Genomic DNA, 24,033 nt, shown 5'->3' with positions numbered 1-24,033 from the left:
AGTGTCTGATGAATGAATGAATGAATGAATCACTTATATAGTTAATGTCCTTCTAGTTAAAGATGCAAGTGGTTAAAACTATGGATTTTTTAATGCTACGTATATTAGAGGTCCCCAATAAGTTACGATGCTGCTTAAGATTCCTGAGGCTAAGTTTATGGGTTGTGAATGGAAATCAACCTTATTTCTTTAGAGTCATGCTTTAAATTTGTTATTTATAAAGATAATTTTGTTATATGTCTATGACAGACAGCAAAGCGATCATTTGAAAGGTGATTGTTCAACAGATATATGTTTTATGAATATACTTTATTGTCAGATTGGCTTACATACAACACCCAGTGCTCATCCCAACAAGTGCCCTCCTCAATGCCCATCACCCATTTTCCCCTACCCCCACCCCCATCCATCCTCAGTTTGTTCTCTGTATTTAAGAGTCTCTTGTGGTTTGCCCCCTCCCTCTCTGTTTGTAACTATTTTTTCCCCTTCCCTTCCCCCATGGCCTTCTGTTAAGTTTCTCAAGATCCACATGTGAGTGAAAACATATGATATCTGTCCTTCTCTGACTGACTTATTTCAGCATAATACCTTCTAGTTTCATCCATGTTGCTGCAAATGGCATGATTTCATTCTTTCTCATTGCCAAGTAGTATTCCATTTAAAACAGATTTAGTTTATTTTATTTTTGAACTTAATGAGTTTGAAGACTTATGGAATGAGTCAAGGGACCCCAGCCTATTTTCCCCCAACAGAATTCCATATATTCAGATCTTACAATTTAATTAATGACAAAGATCTCCAAGAATTATATGGAGAAGCATGTCAATGGAGTCTAACACATGAATCATCTCATGGTCCATATGCAATGTCTTGCGCAGGTTTTAATTTTTTTTCTTTTTCTCTAGGTTTGGCCAGATTTGCCCAATGTGAATGTGGATGCCACCCTTGACCATGAAACTCAGGTTAAGGTATAGTTATATGCAGATTTTTGTTCACATTGCCCTAAACATCTGGATCCTTCTGAGTTTTATTCCAGTGCTTGGTTAAGGCAGCTCCTTGAGCATGGTTGTCAGCTGGTAATTTATTGGTAGAAGGAGATCCTCAAACAGAAAGCACAATAAACAACTTATCTGGAAATATGGAGAAGGAAATCAAATGAAATATCTTCATGTGTGTGCCTGTAACGGGTTGCATTTTGTTTAAATCCAATGTTATCTGAAAAACAATGAACGAAAGTCCAGAATATTTTCACTGGGGAGGTTATGAGTGCACTGGCTTTTTAATGAATTGTCTACATCTGAAAAAAATGTGCCTGTCAGTTTGAAGGAGTAGTGGTTTTGATCTCAGTAGTTGCTGCCATATCAGCCTGGGCATCTAGCATCCCCTTCACTCTGCAGCTCACTTTTCCCTGGATGACTGGTCCCCTTTATTTGGCCAGTGTCGGAAAAACATTTGTGTTTCCAAAGTCCGATCATTTATACACAGTCATTTAATTTTCCAACTCATATGATTAAAGGCCCAGTCATAAAAGCAAATCTCACATTTAAAGGGGATTTAAGACTATGTAACCTCCTTCTAGAAGAATTAAGAATGCAATCAGCCTTCTCTGATCTTTTTGTGCTCACAGTAAACTCTGTAGCAGTAACAGCAGAGCTGAGGTTAGGTCAGACCCTGAGTGGGGCATTGTCTTGCACAAGTACCTGCTCATCCCCCCTTCCTTGTCCCCAGACTCCCCTTCCCAGACAGGTGAACACCCAACCATGTGTTACTCTTACAGCTGTACAGAGCCTACGTTGCTTTTCCTGACTTCTTACGTGATAGCACAGCTGCATGGTGGAAGAAGGAAATACAGGAGCTCTATGTGAACCCTCAAGAGCCAAAGAAGAGCTTGAAGTTTGATGGATTGTGGATTGTAAGTACCCCTTAGTGGTTTTTCTTTGGAAATGCTATCAGTCAAACCATGGAGAGGCAATTTCAAGACTAGCAAAGCAGGGAGCTAAGGGTGGAAGAATGAGAGGAACACTGTTGCAGAATTGAGGTGCTGGACCCCCAGAGGCAAAGAGATGATTGTGGGTCTTCCCAGAAACATGCTGCAGAAGCTGGAGCCCATAGAAGAAATGTCCCACTACTGGAGATGCTGCCAGAGAAAGAGGGAGAGGGATAAATACCCCAGCTTCTCTTATCTCCCGCCCTCCAGTTGCTGGCCAGTGCCTCCCATTGGCCAAACTACCCAGAAGCTAATGCTAGGGGAGCCCGAGTGTGTGATACAGGGCAGAAATGGGGCCAACAAGACATGAATCCAAGAGAAAATAGATGCTCGCCATAGTGCTGGTGCAGGATCATCTTTAAAGGCCTCTTGACATGTTTGTTACACATGTCAGTTGGGCTTAAGAGTAGGGCTTCCTGAAATGTCTCTGGGACATATGGCTATTTGTGTTTTTCTAGGGGTGGGAGGCATATCAGTGTTTCAGTTTCCTTTACCACTGTCCAATGGCCTGAAATCCTGAGCATATTCTAGGCCAGCTGTCAAGAGCTTCATAGGTCTCGGCTAGGCTGAAAGTAGCTCGTTATTCATCCAGAGACAAACATATAAGCCCACTGGCAGCCCTGAGGTTTCTCTGGCCACTACCCTCAGGATAGACAGACACAGAGCAGACACATGAAAGATTAGCCCAAACAGGCAAAGCAAATAGTATAGAGATGTGGGTAGCTCTGAGGAACAGGGAGACTGATTACTTGGGGTATTTGTTTTGCTGGAGGGAAGACATGGCTGGAAAACTCAAAATAGTGAATAGGTCCCCAAATACTTGCCTTTGCCCTTAGTATGGCCTGTTTAAGGTAGTTCACTTTACAAAACTTTAACCTTTCTGCTAACAAAGTAGGCAGTGAACATTCACTTGGGGAATCACTGCTTCTTGCAATTAAGTGATAAATCGTCCCACGTATGATTTGATTTCCAGCTTTGTTTCTGAGTTATCCACAACTCCTCTGGATTGCATCTACTGCAGAAAGCGAGACAGTCCTCCTTGCGCTTGGTCTCTGCTGGTGTCAGAATTAGTCCAAGCTAGTGGACTAAGAAAGAGGAGGGGAAGATAATGGCAACTATTGGCCACAGATAAGAAGTGAGTGATTCACACATAGGAAAACAAACTTGGGCTTTTTGTGTGGGGAAATGGATCAAGAAATCTATCTTAGGTCATGGATCCAGCATATTCTCCATATTTTTGCCACTATGAAATAATCCTCACAAGTTTAAAAATGCCAGGTAAACTAGGAGTTTGGCAGTCTATTGACACCAATGTGGATTCTTAGAGTCCTTTTGGGTCAATGTCTTAGAGTAAATAGAGTCCATGAAGTGACTTGCTGAGGGCTTAAATAAGATGTGTTCATCCCCATTAGGTAGGTGTCCTCCAGAGTAAAGACCACACTGCCTCTGACATCACACAATCTTTCTTGTTAACTCATTGCAGGACATGAATGAGCCATCAAACTTTGTGGATGGATCTGTCAGGGGCTGCAGCGATAAAAGTCTTAACAAGCCACCCTATATGCCACGTATGTAAACTGATTACTTCATTGAATTACTTCCCAACTCAAAAACTCTGAAAGTTTCCCTCTTATTGTCAAAGTGAAGCTTAATTTTAGAGACAGATAACACTTGTACACATGACATAAAACCCCAAGTAGAATAACCTTGAACAAGTGTAAATTACTAATCAAGCATAGAAATAATGACATGATGTATTATAAAAGAAACCAAGCAATACGTGATTACATTGATAACTATGAGCTGATTGTTCAAACTTGAACCCACTGCACACACACACACGCGCACACACACACACACCACAGTCTTTTCATTAAGAGAGTGAAAATCTAGGCTCTGCACTCTTTCTGCCCATGTCCACAGATACTTCATGAAGGACATACCCTAGTAGTCCTGTGGTACAAACAGAAACAGAACATCATAGGACCTGACCCCCAAGGTATCTCAGAACATTGAACCCTCTCACCTTTCGGAAACCCAGGGGAAGGAAGCGACTCACCCTCTTACCAGTAGTTTGTGAGACAAAATTTGTAATCTAAGTTTCTTGAGGTCTGGGTCACTGGTCACTCACCAACTCCTGCCTCCCTTTCTCTCCTCCCTCCCTCCCTCCTTCCCTTCCTTTCTTTCTTCCCTCCTTCCTTTTTCTCCTTCCTCCCTTACTATTTGCCTATCAGACAAGTACTAACAAATCAGAAAATGTAGAGATCTTAAGATGAAAAGATCCATTCCCTTGAGAATGTTACCATCTAGTGGAAGAAACAATCATAACAACAGAAGAGTTGATTGTGCTGATAAGTGTGCGATTGACAGCACTCTATAAGTATCAGAGGAAAATGAAGCGTGGCTTTCCTAAGTCTATACCCTGTCCTTACCCTTCATTAATTGAAATGTTACAGGATGTTGTTTTTATAGACAAAATAATTCTTGAAATTGGAACTGTCACTGGTAACAAAGTCGTTGATTGAAATGGAGAAATACCGAGACAATGGGCATTTCTAGTGAACCTACAAAGCAAGATGTTTGGGCAGTAACTTGGCATTTCTGTTCAGATTTGGAGTCCAGGGACATGGGCCTTAGCAGCAAGACCCTGTGCATGGAGAGTCAGCAGATCCTGCCAGACGGCTCACGGGTGCGACACTATGACGTGCACAGCCTGTACGGATGGGCCCAGACCAGACCCACCTACGAGTGAGTGTGTTCCTAGAGCAGCTGGCTCAGTAGGAAGAGCATGAGACTCTTGGGATCATAAATTCAGGCCCCACACTGGGTATAGAGATGACTTAAACAAGCTCAAAAAAAAAAAAAAAAAAGAAAGAAAGAAAAGAAAAGAAAAGCCTACCTCAAGTTTCGCCAACTGAAAGCAACGTTAAGGCCTTCTTGGTCACCTTAGATGCCTTGACTCTATGTCTTTAACCCTTTGCCAAGGGGATAAATCTGAGAAGCCACACCTTCAAACTTGGGGAGGTTTCTTAAAACAGCATTACCTTTCACTTCCTGCTTACTCAGGACTTCAAGTTAAGCCAGGAGTGAGTCACTGAAACTTCCTCCTTCCATGGCTCTCTCCTGGGCGTGCACAGAGCTTTGGGCATGTACAGTCTTTTCGATCCCCAGGAATATGTAGGAGTTTTACAAAGTTCTCCATGGTTCTACTTCTCCAGGATTTACTCTAAAACCAGCCAAGCTGTGTTTGTCTTGACTTGAACCACAGCCTGAGTACCTGTGATGGTGCCAGAAAATTGTTATTGTTTTGGTAAATCCCTCGATTGGGAATTTTTTCTCCCTGCTGAGTTGAGCTCTGAGTCCAATCAAATGGCCACAACACCCTGGGAATAGAGATTTGCCAGGGGGCTGGAAGCTAGAAAACAGTATTAATTGTGCTCTGGGGATAGCGCTTTTAACAGAGCCCCAAAAGAGGTCAGACCTCGGAGGCTGCTGAGGCTGCTGGATTTTGGAGCCACTGAACTAGGGATGGGGTCAGCTGGGAAGAGCCCCAAGTTCAAATGCCACAGACTTCACTGTCTTGCCAAGACTTTATTGTTTTTCTTGGATAGATGATTTTCATTTCTTTCTATGGCTGGTTAATTTCCAGAGTTCTGAAATGGTGACAATTGAGCTTTTTGCCTCAGACACATCTACCCTTACTCTGTAACCCTGCCTTGTTTCAGGCCTTCACATTATCTGTTGGATGTGTGTGTGTGTGTGTGTGTGTGTGTGTGTGCACGTGTAAGTGCATGAGTGTGTGTCCATCCATGTGCGTGGTTGTTTTGGTGTGAAATATTGGAAGCGACCTAAATGGATGAATCTCCACCACAGTAGCTAGCCTCTCTTCCTGACATCGTTTATTGAATAATTCATCAGTGTCTATTGATTTGCAATGCATTCTTCAGCAAATATGTGGATTGCATTATGTGCAAGGATCTGTTAATAGACTTCCCCTTTTGTTACATTGATTTTTCAGTCTTACACAATTGTTTTTATTTTCTCACTGAGGCTACAGGCTGAAGATCCGCCTTCCTTAGAGAGATATTTGAACATCTTTTGTGCATATCTGTCCTTGTGTGCAAACTTTATCTGACCTAGTGAGGACTAGTGTAGTAGAGAGAATATTACCAAAGAGCTATAGTCATATATATTTTTATTTGGGTCCTAGATCTTCCTCCTTGCTCTTTAAATGTCCTTTGACAAATTGTCTAACTCTGAGCCTCAATTTTCTAACAGTAAAAGGAGGCCAAGGAAACCTTCTTCATGAGGTTGTGAGACCGTGTACATGGGGGTGACCAAGAAAATACCTGGGTTAGAGTAATTGTTCCATAAACACCTGTGTCACCCCTCACCCCACTCCATCCTCCCACCTCTATGTAGACAACTAGTTAATTCAGTTTTTTTAAGAAAGGGAATCCACATTTAGATGATGATAGATCTCCCGTTGTCTTGCCATGACTCTTAGCATCACCTTGAAATAGCAGATGCTTTCAGGGAAGAAGCTTTCTGGCTCCAAATGGAACACCATTGCTGCCTCACACTCCAGGCTGAAGCTACTCTCTGTAATGTAAATGTAATGTAATGTAATATAAAGTTCCATGACTGTTCATCCTCAAATTCACCCTCAGTTCACCTCCTTGTTCACCTCCATCCAGAGCCGTGCAGGCGGTGACAGGACAGCGAGGGGTCGTCATCACCCGCTCCACGTTCCCTTCTTCTGGCCGCTGGGGAGGTCACTGGCTGGGAGACAACACGGCCGCGTGGGACCAGCTGAGGAAGTCTATCATTGGTGAGTGGGCCTCCTCCCAGGGGCCTCTGCTGGCGGGGAGGGCACTGGATCATGTGCTCTGTAGCCGCACTGGTTATGTCTAGTCATGATCCATGTGGGCAGGGGAAGCAGCAGGAGCGGAGTTCCCTCTACGCGGGTGAGAGTGTTAATCCATACCCATCTTTTGGTATTTTCATCATGAGCGGCCTGGGGCTTCCAAATAGGGTATGGAAGAGACAGGTCAAACCTACCCTCCGAAAGAGCTACTTCACCCAACACGGCTGTATCTTCTCATTGCAGGCATGATGGAGTTCAGTCTCTTTGGAATATCTTATGTAAGTTATAGTGGGGCCATTTTTAATTGTTCAGTCAGATGCCAACATGTCTGTAGCCTGCAAAAGTCCCACCTCATGCTCTGGTTTTTCATCGTCTCAGACAGGAGCAGATATTTGTGGGTTCTTTGGAAATGCCGAATATGAGATGTGTCTTCGCTGGATGCAGCTGGGGGCCTTTTACCCATTTTCCAGAAACCACAACACCATCGGGACAAGGGTAAGGCAGAAGTGGATGCCACAGTTTTGTGTCCTCAAATCACAACTTCTCTTTAACCCTCCAAAATATCATACTTATTTGTTGAGGAAAAGTCATAAATCAGCACCTCCGGTTCTTAGAAAATCCACAGAGTTCACAATCCCAGAGTTCTAAGCAATTCTCAAGAATACACTTTTGCTCATCTCTTGGGGGGATTCATGCCTATGAGGAAAGAAGGGTTTATAGCTCCCCATGAGGCTAAAAGAAAAGAAACTCACCTTCTTTCGAGAATTTTTATTTTACTCAAGCCCATTCAAGCTACATCGGTGGGCACAGAGACCCACCTCTCTAGACCTGTGCAGGGCCAAGGCCACACCTGTGCAGAGGACTTAAGAGTCCACTTAAGAGTGGGAAGCAAGAAGCACTAGTTTAGTAGGACAGTAGAGGCAAGAGAAAGGGCAGGATAGCAATGAAGGGTGAGATTTATGTCGCAGACACGTGGAATATGTGCCTGCTGACCCTTTTCTGATACCATTACGATGGCGTAAAGAGTATCTGCCCCATGTGCCTTTATCTCTTTAGAGACAAGATCCTGTGGCCTGGAATTCAACCTTTGAGATGTACTCAAGAAAAGTCCTTCAGACCAGATACGCCCTGCTGCCTTACCTCTACACTTTGATGCATAAAGCTCATGTTGAGGGCAGCACTGTCGTCCGACCCCTTCTCCATGAGTGAGTACAGCCTGGATCCCCAAGGAGGTTTGGCCTGTCTTGTGAATGGTCTTCTGCAAGAGTCCTAACAGTTTCCCGGATTTTTCATGCTTTGTTTTTGTTTTTTTTTTTTAAGGTTTACAAATGACAGAGTGACATGGGATATAGACCGTCAGTTTATGTTGGGTCCTGCTATCTTAATCAGCCCCGTGCTGGAAAGTGTGAGTTTTCCATCAGAGATCAGAAACCCTCAGTCACATAATCTAAAGTACAGGAAGGGCATTTTAAAGATCATTTTGTCCCACTCACTATTTTTGTGGCAAATACCTTTCTACAACAAATAAAGGAGATCTTTTTCTTTTTTTTAATATTTATTTATTTATTTATTTATTTATTTATTTATTTATTTAAGAGCGTGCATAAGTGGAAGAAGGGCAGAGAGAGAGAGAGAGAGAGGGAGAGAGAGGGAGACACAGAATTTGAAGGAGGCTCCAGGCTCCCAGCTGTCAGCACAGAGCCTGAAGCGGGTCTCAAACCCACGAACCGTGAGGCCATGACCTGAGCCAAAGTCAGACGCCTAACCAACTGAGCCCCAGGAAATCATTTTCTTTCAAAATCTCCATTAATGATAACTTCACAACACCAGCTGATTTTTCACTCTAGTGTCTTGTTACCCTGCATCTTATAAAGTTTACCTTTTTAAAAAATGTATTTTTCAATGTGTCTGAAGAATTTTCCCAGATCTTTTTTTGACTACACTTCCCAAACTCTTAAAACCATTAATAAAATTACCATTTTTTTAGCCTAAGTTCTACAGAAAGAATTTTTAAAATCAAGATTAAGTTATTAGAATATACATAACAACGTGTCAATTTTATGTTTCAGAACACTTTTGAGATCCAAGCCTATTTTCCCAGAGCCCGTTGGTACGACTACAGCACGGTAAGAACAAACCTATTTTGTGAAGAACCAGATTGGTCCATGCTGGCCAGAAGGGCAGCCAGCACTTTCTCCTGGCTTTGAGGCACATAATTTCTAAGGCAATCATTTTCAACCTTTCAACCAAGCAAGGTTTGCTAAAATAAAAGCATCCACAAAAGCATAAATAGGTAAAATCTGACATCCCATATCACACTGCCTTCTCTCTTAACTCCGTCCCCACCTTTTCTGGAGAATACAGAGAAAAGAATAGCTTTCCAGAGTTTTTAACAATGCTGAAAATCAGAGATTTTCCTGCTTAGACTTGTGGTTTCTTGCTGACTTTCCAACATGCTGCCTTAGAAAGGAAAAACTTGTATGAAAGCATGCATCTGTTCATTTCATCGATTTATCTGTCATCCTTACCTGCCTATCTTCTCTCTTCTAGGAATCTGGCAATGCGTCAACAGGTTACTGGAAAACCCTGGAGGCTCCCCTTGACCACATCAACCTTCATATCAGAGGAGGCTACATCCTGCCCTGGCAAGAGCCTGCAATGAACACTCAGGCCAGGTAAGGAGGAGCTAAGGTGTTGCTGGCCTCACTTTGTCATAATGAGGTAGCCTCACAGGGGGCTGACCACCTTAACCAGGGCTCTGTGGGTAAATAAACCAAGTAACAGACATTTCATTGATTCAATTCTGTAAATGCCTTCTGAGTGGAATCTGGGGGAGGATGCATTCATTCATACAATCAGTCCTGGGGAGAACTTTTACTGTAGCTCTGTGTCGAAGGCCTGAGACAAAAATTTCCTTGAAGGCAGTAGTGTGTGCCTCTTTCCACACTACTAAAAAAGTTGGGAATATTAATGAGCTCTTTGATTTGATGGCAACCCAAGGATGATTCAGTACTCCTTCCAAGGTCTACTTTGGTCAACTCAGGAGAGATTGTATACTTATATTTATGTAGTTTTATTTTTATTTGTGTGTGTGTGTGTGTGTGTGTGTGTGTGTGTGTGTGTTAAATTAAGGAGAACACGTTATGTTAAGAGAGGCAGAGATAAAAAGACCAAGAACCATTCAAAAGGGGAGAAGTTAGCTCCACCTTGTGGTGTAAATCATGGTTTAACATGAAAGACAGCTTTGAGCTGAGCGTTGAATAAAAAGTAGGATTTGAAAACATGAAGACCGGGAAAGACATATTCTGGGAGTATTCAAGAACCAAAGGTGAAAAGTGAGTTTGGTTTGGGGAAGAGTAAACCATTCAGTTTAATTGGAGCGAAGATAAGGGAGAGAGATGAAAGAAATAAAGTTCAAGCAGGTTAGGACCAGATCCTGGAGGGCTGTAAATGCCAGGACAAGTACTTAGCATTTTATTCTATAGCAATCTGGAAGCTACTGAAGGGTTGTCAGGTGGTTTTCTTCCTAAGGAATTCACATCTTATCCTATTATAATATGTGTGAAAGTAGAGTATGAATATTTCATTTTTAAGTGTCTATTTTTAATTCACACAAAGATCATGAGTAACAAGTTCATATTCATTATTACAAATGAAATCTTTAAGGGGTGTGTGGGTGACTCCGTCGGTTGAGCATCTGACTCTTGATTTTGGCTCAGGTCCTGGTCTCGTGGTTTGTCAGATTGGGCTCTGCACCTACGACGCAGCCTGCTTGGGATCTTCTCTCTCCCTCTGTTTCCCTGTCTCTCCTCTGCTTGTGTGTGCGCACGCATGCACCCTCTTTCTCTCCCTCCAAATAAATAAATAAACTTAAAAAAATTAAATCTTTAAGAAATTAAATATTTTGAGATGTATTCAAATTAAAGGACTGATTATACATATTTGGTGTTTATTTACCATAATTATTTATAAGTCTCTACTATAAGGAAACCACCTCAAAATTTCAAACAAATATTTTCTTTTATTAAAATAATTTAAATATGACTGCACTTAATGAAAATTAGTTTGCATATACATCCTTTGAGATGTAATCCATTTCTATTTGCAAAATATATTTACATAGACAAATATCTAAGTACATCTCATTTTAATAGTATTTATGTTTTCATATGTTATATAATATATATTTATGTGTAAAATTTTCAAAAACAAAATTCTTTTTTTCTTAATGTTTATTTTTGAGAGAGAGAGAGAGAGAGAGAGAGTGAGCATGAGTGGAGTAAGGGCACAGAGAGAGTGAGACAGAGAATCTGAAGCAGGCTCTAGGCTCCATGCTGTCAGCACAGAGCCCAACATGAGGCTCGAACCCACAAACTGTGAAATCACGACCTGAGCTGAAGTTGGATGCTTAACCGACTGAGCTACCCAGGTGCCCCACAAAATTCTTTTTTAAACTATCTAGGCAACTTTAATATTTAAGCAGCATGCAATAAGCTCTTTTGTAAAGAAGATACATTTTTAATTATGAACTATTTTTGATTTTTGAAAGTTGAAGTTATACCACATGTTTCATTAAATTTGTTTTTTTCTATTAGCTTTTAAGTATCTTGTATTTTATCTCATTTTACCTATTTTTAGAACTTTATGTGCAATTTTAATGTATTAAGTTTTTTTTTATTTTGTTGAGTAATATTTTCAACAGCATCTGTCCTTCATTCTTACAACCTATAATCTAGAAAAAAAAAACTCCTTTTTTTCCATAGTCGACAAAAATTTATGGGATTGATTGTTGCTTTGGATGACAATGGGAAAGCTGAAGGTCAGATATTCTGGGACGATGGACAAAGCATTGGTAAGTCTGAGCTTTCCAGGCTCCCCCTACAGCATGCAGAAAAACCATAGCTCAGGATAGAATTGGCATGAACTGGAAATGTTTCTCTAAACCTGTTTCTGCCACTGTTAATAAAGCGAATGTGTTGGGAGAATGCTTGCAATTTTTCCTGCTCTTTATATTACATTGTAATTACTGTAGAACAGTGTATGGTCCCCAGCTTTGAGGTTCAACAACGTGATGTTATGGAGTCAGCCAGGAGTGATCTATCTCTGTATAACTAACTGCCTTGCTCTGATAAAAGTGTGGATGCAAATATCACCCATTCTCAGTGGGTCACAGACTTGGCTTTGTTATTTGGACCAGCCATCTGTAACCAGACACCCTTTTCCTCCTAAGTAGGTTCACTGAGGAGGCAAATTAGAGCTCAGAAAATTTCTTGGTGTTTCAGAAGTAGGGTATTAAGTACTGTCAAAAAATGCTTATATCAATGAAATATTACTTTGTATGCCTTCTTTCTCCAATCTAGGGATATGACAGTGCTACCTTAGATAATTAGGGTTTGTCAATATAATCAGAGCATCCTCTTCCTTAGACGTTTCTGTAGACATACTGACACGCTGTTACCAACTGATGCCCATTTTCCATTCCTTATTACTGTAGACTAGAACATTCTAATCTTGCAGCGGGTCACAGTTTATGAAATTATGGTTTGTTTTTCAGTAATAATATCCTCCTTTTTGTTTTCTTCATTATGAGGGTAATATATTGTCATTAAAGAAAATATTTTAAAGACAGAAAACTAGAAAAAAGTAATAATATTTTTGCTATATTATTTTATATATTTCTTTTATATCTATTCTTTTATATATATATTTTTTGCTATATTCTTCTCTATGCTTTCATGTGACGTAAGAAAATGTATAATTTTTTATATCGCTGAAAACATACTGCATATTTAATTTCTGAATCCTGTTTCTTTGCACTTAAAATAATGACAGAAATATGTCTAGATGTTATCATACACTTTTCATAAACACCATTATGATTGCCATATTCCAATGAAAGGATATGCTACAATTTATCTCACTTTCTATAACTGCTCTCTGTATAGGATACAGGATGTTTTCTGTTTTCATTGTTAATCAGCAACATCGAGGATTAACCTTTGTATGTCATATTATTTCCATAGGGTAGATTCCTAGAAGTGAAATTATTTTTTTAATCAACTTGACTGAGCTGTATTTACACAAAATGTATCCATCCCACGTATACAGTTAAATGAGTTTTGACAAATATATACAGTCGTATTGCCACTACCACAGTCAAGATACAGAACATTTTCATAACTTGTAATTTCAAGACCCATTGGCATCTTTCCAGTGAACTTCCCCCTCACCCCTGCCCACTCCCAACCTCCAGTTCCAGGCCCTGCAATCACTGATCTGCCTTCTGTCACTATAGATTAGATCTGTCTTCTCTAGGTTTTACGTAGATAGAATTATACAGGGCTTATTCTTTTTGTGCTTAGCAAAATGATGTGTGGTCACAAAATGTTTTGCCATACTGTGGCATGTAAAAGTAGCTTATTACCTTTTTGATTCCTGAATAACATTCCACTGTATGGGTATACCAGAATTTGTTTATCCATTTACTAATTGGTGAATATTTAAGTTGTTTTATGTTTTTTACCATTATGCGTAAAACTGCCATGATTATTTGAGTATAAGCCATTTTGTAATCCTATGTTTGCATTTTCTTTGGGTGAAAACCTGGAAGTGAAATTGCCAGGCTGGGCCATGTGATAAGCATATATTTAACTTTTGAAGAAACAGCCCTATTATTTTCTAAAATGGCTATACTCCTCCCCCTTACTAACGGCAATATTTCAGGGTTCCAATTTCCCACATCTTCACTAACACTTGGTATTGTTAGTTTTTAAAATCTTAACTCTTTTGGGGGCACCTGGGTAGCTCAGTTGGTTAAGCTTCCAACTTCGGTCATCATCTCATGGTTTGTGGGTTCAAGTCCCACACTGGGCTCTGTGCTGACAGCTCAGAGCCTGGAGCTGTTTCAGATTCTGTGTCCCCCTCTCTCTCTGCCCCTCCCCTGCTCATGCTCTCTCTCTCTCTCTCTCTCTCTCTCAAAAATAAATAAACATTACAAAATTTTTTAATTTTAACTATTTTAGTGGTACATAGTGCATCTCTGCCTGGACTTAATTTGCATTTCCTTGACATTGAACATCTTATGTTTATTGGCTCTTTGTATATCTTCTTATTGAGGTATCATTTCAAGTCCTTTGCCTATTTTTTATTGGGTTATCTTTTTATTATTAAGCTATTTATTATATTTATTATAAGAGTTATGTATACCAGTCTTTTATCAGATACAATTTGCATTGCCCTGTCTATAACTCACCTATACAATTCTTCTATAGCATCTTGCAAAAAACAAACTTTAATTTTTATAAAAGTCCATTTTTTCCATGCTTTTCTTGACAAAAAGATCTATACTTCTTGCGTCTTGGCCTAAAACGTATTCTGGTACCAATTCTAACATGTGGGAGGACTGTTTCCCCCATGCCAACTAGTAATTCTGGGACATTAACTAGTGTCCTTCAACTCAACACAAATCCTACACTATCTACCTGGAAATAGCATCTGATCCCATAGGTTAAGTGCTCAGTCCCATAAAACCGCCTCCTCCTCCCTCTCCCACTTCACATTCTTCCCACTCCAGATTGCAAGTTCCAACAACTCCTGCTTGGGATTCAGACACCACTTTCAAGTCCACTGTTACCTGTCCTTCAGACCAACTGGCTGTAAATCAGAAGTTTCCACAACCTCCTTCTCAGTTTCAGTTAATTTGCTAGAGCAGCTCCCAGAATTTAGAGAAACACTTTACTTACTAGATTACCAGATTATTATCAAAGAATATAAGCCAGGAACAGCAAGTGGAAGAAATGCATAGGGCAAGGTATGTGGGAAGGGGCTCAGAGCTTCCATGCCCTCTCCAGAGGCAGTATTTTTCCCAGATTTCTACATGCTCACCAATACGGAAGCTCTCCAATCCCCATCCTTCTGGGGTTTTAAGGAGGCTTCGTTATCTTGGCATCATTGGCTACATTATTGGCCATTGGCGACTGATACCATTTCTAGCTCTTCTGCCCTTGCAAGGGTCTCATGGCGGGGCTGGAAGTTCCAGCCCTCACATAACAGGGTTGGTTCTCCAGGCAACCAGCCACGACCCTGAGGTGCTTTCCAAAAGTCACCTCCTTAACATGACAAAAGATACTTTGTTTTCATCAGTTAGGAAAAAATCCAAGGGTTTTAAGAGTTCTGTGCCAGAAGAAGACCAAATGCAAATTATACGTCCCAGCATCACTTGGTCTAACTCAGAGTTACAGAGACTTTTCTCCCTCCTATATTTTTGAAGATTTACAGTTTTAGCTTTTACATGTAGGACTTTCAGCTATTTTGTATTAAATTCTGTCTGTACATAATGGTGAAGGCTCATTCTCCCCCACCCCCCCGAGTGTTTCCATTTGATCCAGAGCCTTTCCCCTGTTGTATTATCTTGACACTTTTATCAGCTGTGAATAGCTCAAGTATGGCTGAAAGTCTATTTTTGGATTATTCTGTTTCACGGATCTGTACGTTTATACTTATGCCAATGCCACGCTGCGTTAACTAATGTGGGTTCAAAATTGTTTTAACAAGTAATAATTAAAAACTTGCTAGAATTTTTGCCTGCAATTACACTGATTCTATAAATCAATTGGGGATGTCTACCTATCACTTTTAATTACGTTGGCCTGTTTATCTCACTGTTTTGTAGTTTTCAGTGCATGGGTCTTACACATATTTCGTTAAATATATCGCAAGTATTTCCAAGGTTTTGATAATATTGCAGATGGCACTTTAAATGCCTTCTCAGTAAATGGATACTTCTTATAGCCTCATACTCATTTAATATAGTATATAAAGAGCTATTTTTCAAATGACTCAGTTGCTCATTTAGAGGTGGAACCTGGCTAAAGAGAGGAATATGAAAGAATTAGATTACTCTTTTTCAAAGTTCAATTTAGTCTTCGATTAGTTCTGTAAAGTTCAATGTGATAAGTAAACTCCATGGAGAGGAACCTGGAATGTGGCATTCCATAGATCTGGATTCAGATACCATTTCAATCATTTACTGGTTGTGTGTCTTTTTTTTTTTTTTTTAGTGTTTATTTTTGAGAGAGAGAGACAGAGAGAGACAGAGCGTGAGTTGGGGAGGGGCAGAGAGAGAGGGAGACAGAGAATCCGAAGCAGTTTCCAGCCTCTGAGCTGTCAGCATAGGGCCTGACTCACAAACCATGAGATCATGACCTGAGCCTAAATCGGACACTTAACCGACTGAGCCACCCAGGTGCCCCAATTGGTTGTATGTCTTTTGGAAAGATGCCTAACATTTCTTTGCCAGCATTTTCTCATCTTTAACATCTAGAAACCTCTGCTTATCATATAGACTTTTTTATGCAGACAAAATGATTTAATGTATAGAGAGAATTCCTGGCACATGGATACTGAATAAAACATATCATTAATATACAAGGTAAATAAAATTCCAGGATAAGCCTTTAAGATGCATTACATTCAAATCAGTGTGGTTAATGTGACCACAGAAAGTCCATAAGTCAGAGAAAGGAGATTAACCAAGTACCCACTAGATTTTAAGAGAGTTACAGGCTTAAGGCACCTGGGTGGCTCATTCCACTGAGCACCCCTCTCTTGATTTTGGCTCAGGTCATGATCCCAGGGTCATGGGTTCGAGCCCCATGTCAGACCCTGAGTGTGGAGTCTGCTTAAGATTCTTTCTCCCTCTGCCCCTCCCCACTGCTTGCACGAGCTCTCTCTCTGTTAAAAAAAAGAAAAGAGAGAAAGTTGCAGACTTGAACCTTGTAAGAGAATAATATGCTACAATGCATTTTTAAATTTAAGAACTGTATTTATTAATGACCTAGAATGTTCCCAATCTTAAACCTATGTGAAGGATGAAATTTTAATCAAGGATTTGTTTGGTGAGTGACAAATTTCAGCAAAAGGAGTTAGTTGCTGTGACGAGGTATTCAACACTGTATCAGTGCCCTCTTGCCAAGGTCACTGCCAACTATTTGCATGCCAGCTGTATGCTTGGGTGATTGGGCAGGGAGCAATTCCATTATCATGGTATGGATCATGGGAAATAAAGTCAGTTTAGAGAATGATGAGAGATAATGAGATTAACTTTGCACACTTGGATTTTGAAATGCCTGTGGAGCCTCCTGGTGGAGCAGGGATTTGGAAATATGGGTGTGATGCCAGAAAGACTGAGGGACCCACAGAGTGATAGGCCTGGGAGTGTTATGACAAATAGAAATGATACACTGGATTGGATTGATCTGGTAGAAGATTTTTTTTTTTAATATATATTTTTAGGGGCACCTGGGTGGCTCGGTCAGTTAAGCATCTGACTTTGGCTCAGGTCATGATCTCACAGTTTGTGTGTTCGAGCCCCATGTCAGACTCTGTGCTGACAGCTCAGAACCTGACATCTGCTTCAGATTCTGTGCCTCCCTCTCTCTCTGCCCCTCCCCAGCTCACGTGCGCTCTCTCTCTTTCTCTCAAAAATAAACATTAACATAAATTTTAAATAATATATATATTTTTGTAAAAAAAGTAATACCCTTTTTTTGTTGTTTTTGGGCCTTCAACTTTTTTTGGTAACGGCTTTATTGAGATATAATTCACACAGTGTGTAATTTACCCATTTAAAGTGTACAATTCAGTGGTTTTAGTATATTCACCAAGTTGTGTAACAATTACACAAGCAATTTTAGAACAATTTATTTACCCACCAAATAAGCCCTCCACCTTTTAAATACCACCCTTCAATCCTTCCCTACCCTGCCTCCATTCTTTCCAGCCCCAGGAAATGCAGTCCTAGGCATTTACTGATCTGTCGCTATACATCTGTGTATGCTAGATATTCCCTATAAATGGAATCATGGAGTCATATAAATTGAATAAATGTGGCCTTTTGTTACTGGTTTCTTTCACTTAGCAGAAGTATTTAAGGTTCCACTATGTCGTAGCATGTATCTATACTTCATTTCTTTTATATGGCTGAATAATAAAACTTTGGATGAAAATACCACATTTTACACATCCATTTATCAGTTGGTAGACGTTTGTGTTGTTTCTACTTTTTCACTATTAGGAAAAATGCTGCTATGAACATCTGTGTGCAAGTTTTTGTATAGACCTACTTTTTTTTCAATTCTCTTGGGTAGATACCTAGTAGTGGAATTTCTAGGCTATACAGTAAGTCTGTGTTTACTTTTTTGGAAACTCCCAGATTCTTTTCCAAAGAGGCTGCACCATTTTACTTTCCTTCAGCAGTGCATTAGGGTCCAGTTTCTCCACATTCTTGTCAACACTTATTGTCTTTTTGAGTCTAGTCGTCTTCGTGGGTGTGAAGTAATATGTCATTGTGGTTTTGGTTGATTTGCATTTCCCTAATCACTAATTCCATTGAACATCTTTTCATGTACTTACTAGCCATTCACATATCTTCTTTGGAGAAATGTCTGTTAATATCCTGTGTCAATTTTTACAATAGATTGTCTTTTTATTATTGAATTGTAAATGTTTTTATAAAAAAACATTCTGATACAAGTCCCTTATTAGACATATGATTTGCAAATATTTTCTCTCATCCAGTGGATTGTCTTTTCACTTTGTAGTGTCATTTTGAAGCACAAAAGGTTTTCATTTTGACGAAGTCAAATTTATTTTTTTGTTGCTTGTGCTCTTTGTGGTATACTAAGAAACTATTGCCAAATCCAAGATCAAAAAGATTTACCCTTGTTTTCTTCTAAGAGTTAAATAGTTTAGGGGACACCTGGATGACTCATTTGGTTAAGCATCAGACTTTGGCTCAGGTCATGATGTCACAGTTCAGGATTCAAGCCCTGCATGAGACTTTCTGCTCTCAGCCAGAGCCCGCTTGGGATCTTCTGTCTCCCTCTAGCTCTCTGCCCCTCCCCCACTCTCAAAAATAAACATTAAAAAAAAAGAATTTTAAGAGTTTAAGCTCTCACATTTAGATCTTTGATCTATTTTGTGTTGATCTGTGTATATGGTGTGAGGTAGAACCCAAGTTCATTACCTTGCATGTGGATATCCAGTTGTCCCAGCATAATATGTGAAAAGACTATTCTCCATCATGAGTTGTTTTGAGACCCTTAATGAAAATCAACTGATTTTAAATATGAAGATGTATGTATATTTTATATATATGTGTATATATTTATATTATACATATTAAATATAAATAGAATTATGGACACAGAAATAAATCTTCATCATATTACTGTGTATATTTAAATATACATATACACATAGTTACATATATTTATATATACATATACTATATTTATTCTCATGCCAGTACTACAGTCTTGATTACAGTTGCTTTGAGTAAATTTTGAAATCAGGAAGCAAGAGTTCTCCAACTTTCTTCTTTTTTAAGAAAGTGCATTTTTTTTTGAGCAGATTCCTTCAACCTTGGTAGTACTAACATTTGGGGCTAGATAATTCTTTGTTGCTCATGGTGGCATGACTGTTAATTAAAAGATGTATAAGGGCAAGAACAAAACATGAAATGAAACTGTCTTTTAAGAAATAGGAGTTACAGAAGCCACATGAGAAGAATGAGTAAAGTAGACCTCTACTAAGGATGATTTCAAGGAGGGGATGTGTGGGGAAAGGTGTAAAAACCTGAATATTGTGAAGAGATATTTAGATTTAATATACTGTGTCACTGGTGACTCTGAAAAGATCAGAATCAGTAAAAAAAAAAAAACATAGGAACTGAAGTGTAGGAGATGTTGGACTGAATTATGAGTTGAGTACACAGACATAACAAACAGAGGCTACCTTTTTTGAGATAAGATGGCACTAAAAAGGAAATGTGGAGATGCGGTTGCTTGATATAGAGTCAAGTAAAAGGGTTTGTCGGAATGGAGTCCTTTGGAGCCTAATTGGAGCCTGGAGGAGCAGAGAGGGTCTGGGGAAGAACTGGTGGAGTAAGTTTTGTAGAGGCAGGAGGGCTTGTGAACTAGAGCACTGTGGTGGGATGATCTAAGAGTAGGGAGAGAAGAATAATGAAGATGCAGATAATGATAGTGAACAATACATTTTGAGCACTTATTCTGCTCATGCAGCAGGCCATGAACTAGGTACTATTATTATCTCCATTTTACAGGTGACAGAATGTTAAGTTACTTGCCTGAGCTTGTACAACAACTAAGTATAAGAGCAGGGATTTGAATCCATGCCAGTCTGACTTGAAAGCCTGAATTCCTCACCACTGTCCTCTGCTTTGAGCCTTTATCATCATAGCCGTGTCAACTCTCATGGCTACATGCTTCCTATCTCAGCACAGAAAAAAGCGATCACTAGCCTCCATGTTTCCTCATCTGGGGTATCTATCCTGAGTTCAACCAAGATTTTCTACTTTTATAACCACTTTTTATAACCACTTGACCCATACTTGAAACATCCTCTTATCTGTACATCCCCATGCTACCCTGGGGTGAAACAGTCCCTTGGCTACTATCCTTAGTGTTCCTCAGAGAGGTCATGATTATCCTGATCAGTGACTGTGACCCCGTTGACTGAATGCAACATTATCTGCTATAGTTGAAGCAACGACTAGTCACTTACTCTTTTTTTCTTACTTGCAGATACCTATGAAAATGGAAACTATTTCTTGGCAAACTTTATAGCAGCTCAGGTAAGACTATTTTTATTGAATTTTATAAATCCATTCCCAGTCAGCTGCAGGTTAAGCGTTATCAGTTAACTGTATTGAAATAATACTCTGCCTCTTAGTAGGAGGAACTTCCTGCCTTTACATTTATAAATTAGGTCTGTCGATAACTAATATAAGGATAGTCCTTGTTTTGACAATTAGCCAATAAGCCATCATTCTCTAAAAAGATGCTTGTAATTCATATAATGCTGGTTACAAAATGAGTCCTTAAGTGTACAACATGTTTTCTGGGGATGAAACAGCATTTCTTGGCTAATAATATTTTGCAGGATAAATGCTAGATCAGTTATCTATTGCCTAACAATGGTGTGTAACAAACAACCTCAAAACTTCAGCAGTACGTAACAATACATACTTATTTAGCTCATGAGTTTGTAGTGTTCAGAAGTTCTGGTCAGATGTTATGGGCTGGACCTGCCTGATCTTGGCTGGCTCACATGCATCTGCGCTCAGTTGCGGAACTGTTAGGCTACTAGGGTGATCCTGGCTGTGCTCACTCATACCTGTCAGCTGGCTCTTCGATGGCCTAGGATGGCCTTATGGGCAGGTCTGGGCATGACCTTTTCATGACCTCAGAAGAGGGCAAAAACAGTAGTGGAAATGCTTGAGCACTTTTTAAAATCTCCAATTTGCAGCAAGTTGACTACTGTCCTATTAGCGAGGGAGAGTTACATGGCCAAGCTCAAAGCCAAAGGTGGAATAGAACGCCCCATCCAGAGAGAGGGCATTGCCAAAATTACATAGAAAAGGGTATGAATAGGGAAGGGTGAATAATTAGAGAAATTAATACAACCAATCTACCAGGCATGTTAAATGATCATTCTATGTCAGACCTGGAATTTGCTTCTCTATAATTTTTACCTATTTGCATTTAAGGAATAGTATAACACAAATCTATTGTCTTTTATACATAATACTGCTTCAGGGATTTGAAGATGTCCATTGTGTATATTCTCTGTCTTCTCTCGGAATTATACATCTGCAGGCAAACTTCACACTTCTCCTGTTTTGTGCTTCTATGGGTTTCCAGATCTGATTATTCTGTTTCGACCACAATTAGTCTAGATTCCTTTTAAAACATGGTACCCAGGACTGAGAGAATATCTTATTAGAGCTGCATTAGCCAATATGATAGCTACTAGCCACATGTGACCATTGAGCACTAGAAATGTGACCATCTTAACTTGAAATATTTGAAAGATTGTAAAATACCTCATTAATATTTTTATATGGAATAAATGTTAAAAATAATAACATTTGGGATATATTGGGTTAAATAAAATGTATTTTTAAATCAATTTCTCCTATTTCTTCTTACTTTAAAAATATGTGGCTATGAGAACATTAAAAATTACATATATGGCTCACATTGATTTAGAAGCCCTGGATTTTAGTTCTATTTCTACTGCTAACTAGTTATTTAACCTAGGGAAGGCACTTCCCCTGTTTAATATGTGTTTCTTGATGATAAAACGCCTGTAAATAGTTTCTAACTCTAATATTCCATTCTTCTGTTATTCTAAACAAGGGATAAATAAATTTGTATTTCTCTGTGACACTTGATGGAATTTTTTCTAAGGATCAGTGACTTGAAATGAAAGAACGCTTCTAACTTTCCCTGTGGGTAATTATCAGTGGTGTTCAGGGGTGCCTGGGTGGTTCAGTCAGTTAAGCCTCTGACTCTTGATTTGAGCTCAGGTCATGATCTCACGGTTCATGAGTTCGAGTCCCACATTGGGCTCTGTGCTGACAGCACGGAGTCTGCTTGGGATTCTCTGTCTCCCTTTCTCTCTGCCCCTCCCCCCTGTGCTCGCTCTCTCTCAAAAATAAATAAATAAACTTAAAAAAAATTACCAATGGTGTGCTGGCTGGTACGGGGTTATGCGGGTGTGGGGCTGATTTGTGGCATTTGCTAATTCCTGTGGTGTAAGTACTCCCACCATTTTAGCCAATTTCAAGCTATCAACTGGCCTGCAAAATTCTAGGCAACTTAATGGTAGGGTCTCTCGAATCAGTAAGTGCCAACTGGCTTCAGCACACCCATTTACTTCAAGTTCTATCCATTTGTCTTAATTTCCCCTTGATTCTGCTTGTGCAATCAGTCTCAAAGTCTTATTAAATTCTCCATAAAGACAATTGAACATATTTTTTTTCTTTCTACTGTTGCCAGTTAAGGAGTTTATACCATCATTCTATTGCCACTATCCCCTTGATTTATTGTATAAAATCTTCATTATCCTATCTTACATTGTAACCAGTCTTATTCCTGTTGGCTCAGCACCAGCTACCATAGCTCTCGCGCTCAATGAATGTGCCTTTCTTCAACGTGTCCCTGCCCCCATTCCCTTTCTCATTTCACCTTTCTAACTCCATCCATCCTTCCAGGCTTCCTGAAGTCCATGTCCTTCCTAAGTCCTCTCTTGACCACCCTATTCCACAGTGATTTCTCCTTTCTCTCAACACCCATGACAAATATTCACTATGATTTTCTTTTTTTTTTTTTAATTTAAACTTTAGCTTGTTAACATATAGTGCAGTATTGGTTTCAGGAGTAGAATTTAGTGATTCATCACTTAACATATAACACCCAGTGCTCATCCCAACAAGTGCCCTCCTGAATGCCCAATCACCATCTAGCCCACTCCTCACCTACTTCCCTCCATCAACCCTCAGTTTGTTCTCTGTTGTTAAGGGTCTCTTGTGGTTTGTTTCCCTCTCCCTTCTTTTTTTTTTTTTTTCATTTAGGCCTTAATCATGCTCTACATTGCCACTTATCTCACATTGGTTTAACCCTTGTGTTGATGCTTAATCAAGTTCATGATTTAGTCAAGTCCCTATATTTGTTGCAAACTGTCCTTAGTCTAGGGACTGTTTGCCATAATTCTTTGTTCACCCTGTGTTAACTCACACAGTACAATGCTCAGAGCCCCATCATGATTCCAAACGTACCTATATCATTTAGCTGCTCACTTCACTCCCAGAGCCTGTTTCCTCATCTGTAAAACTGAGATAATGATGCTTTCTTTTCAAGATCCTTATAAGAATTAGTAACAGTATAGGTAAAATAACTTTCATAATGTTGGCATTATCAAATTTGTTGTAGCAGGTACTCAGGAAGTGTTTCTTCATGAGGTGTTTAAGAATTAAAACAGCAAACCAGCACAACAATACTAATTTGAGGTTTCTTAACATTTTAAAGTGAAGTATAGTCTATCAGCAGACGTATTAAGTATTTTTTTCTTTTTACATATTCTTTATAGAACATATTGCAAATCCAAACCATGCACAATAAGTATTTGAGTGACTCAAATCCACTGAAAGTTGGATATATTAAAATCTGGGGGGTAAACTCTACTTATGTGACACAAGTCACTTTTACTTATGACAACAAGCAATTCATGGAGAAGAATTTCAAGAGTGACCCTTACAATCAGGTATGTCTCAAAGGAATATTATCATATTATAAGTTAAATTTATTATTCTGCC

The 24,033-nt window shown here is 39.5% G+C and overlaps 1 protein-coding gene across 4 annotated transcripts in view; it reads left to right on the top strand.

Moving 5' to 3' along the window:
* MGAM2 (maltase-glucoamylase 2 (putative)) overlaps positions 1 to 24,033 on the top strand; it is a 108,282-nt gene that overhangs the window by 56,634 nt on the left and 27,615 nt on the right. For 3 of the 4 annotated variants that reach the window (XR_008296572.1, XM_053217978.1, XM_053217977.1), the window contains exons 34-47: positions 906 to 968; positions 1,778 to 1,912; positions 3,471 to 3,555; positions 4,597 to 4,735; positions 6,685 to 6,818; positions 7,098 to 7,132; positions 7,233 to 7,349; positions 7,911 to 8,059; positions 8,175 to 8,259; positions 8,924 to 8,980; positions 9,405 to 9,529; positions 11,618 to 11,706; positions 20,459 to 20,508; positions 23,808 to 23,981. Coding sequence is in view for 2 of the 4 variants with exons in the window: in XM_053217978.1 (XP_053073953.1) it covers positions 906 to 968; positions 1,778 to 1,912; positions 3,471 to 3,555; positions 4,597 to 4,735; positions 6,685 to 6,818; positions 7,098 to 7,132; positions 7,233 to 7,349; positions 7,911 to 8,059; positions 8,175 to 8,259; positions 8,924 to 8,980; positions 9,405 to 9,529; positions 11,618 to 11,706; positions 20,459 to 20,508; positions 23,808 to 23,981 (1,437 nt within the window). In the remaining 2 variants the exon portion in view is untranslated. Of the gene's footprint in view, positions 1 to 905; positions 969 to 1,777; positions 1,913 to 3,470; positions 3,556 to 4,596; positions 4,736 to 6,684; positions 6,819 to 7,097; positions 7,133 to 7,232; positions 7,350 to 7,910; positions 8,060 to 8,174; positions 8,260 to 8,923; positions 8,981 to 9,404; positions 9,530 to 11,617; positions 11,707 to 20,458; positions 20,509 to 23,807; positions 23,982 to 24,033 lie in introns of those variants that run through there. The other variant, XR_008296573.1, reaches the window with a different exon arrangement.

Source organism: Acinonyx jubatus, chromosome A2 (genome assembly GCF_027475565.1).
Source record: "Acinonyx jubatus isolate Ajub_Pintada_27869175 chromosome A2, VMU_Ajub_asm_v1.0, whole genome shotgun sequence".
Taxonomy (NCBI): Eukaryota; Metazoa; Chordata; class Mammalia; order Carnivora; family Felidae; genus Acinonyx; species Acinonyx jubatus.
Note: the sequence above shows the minus strand (reverse complement) of the source record. Positions and strands in the feature narration are given on the sequence as shown.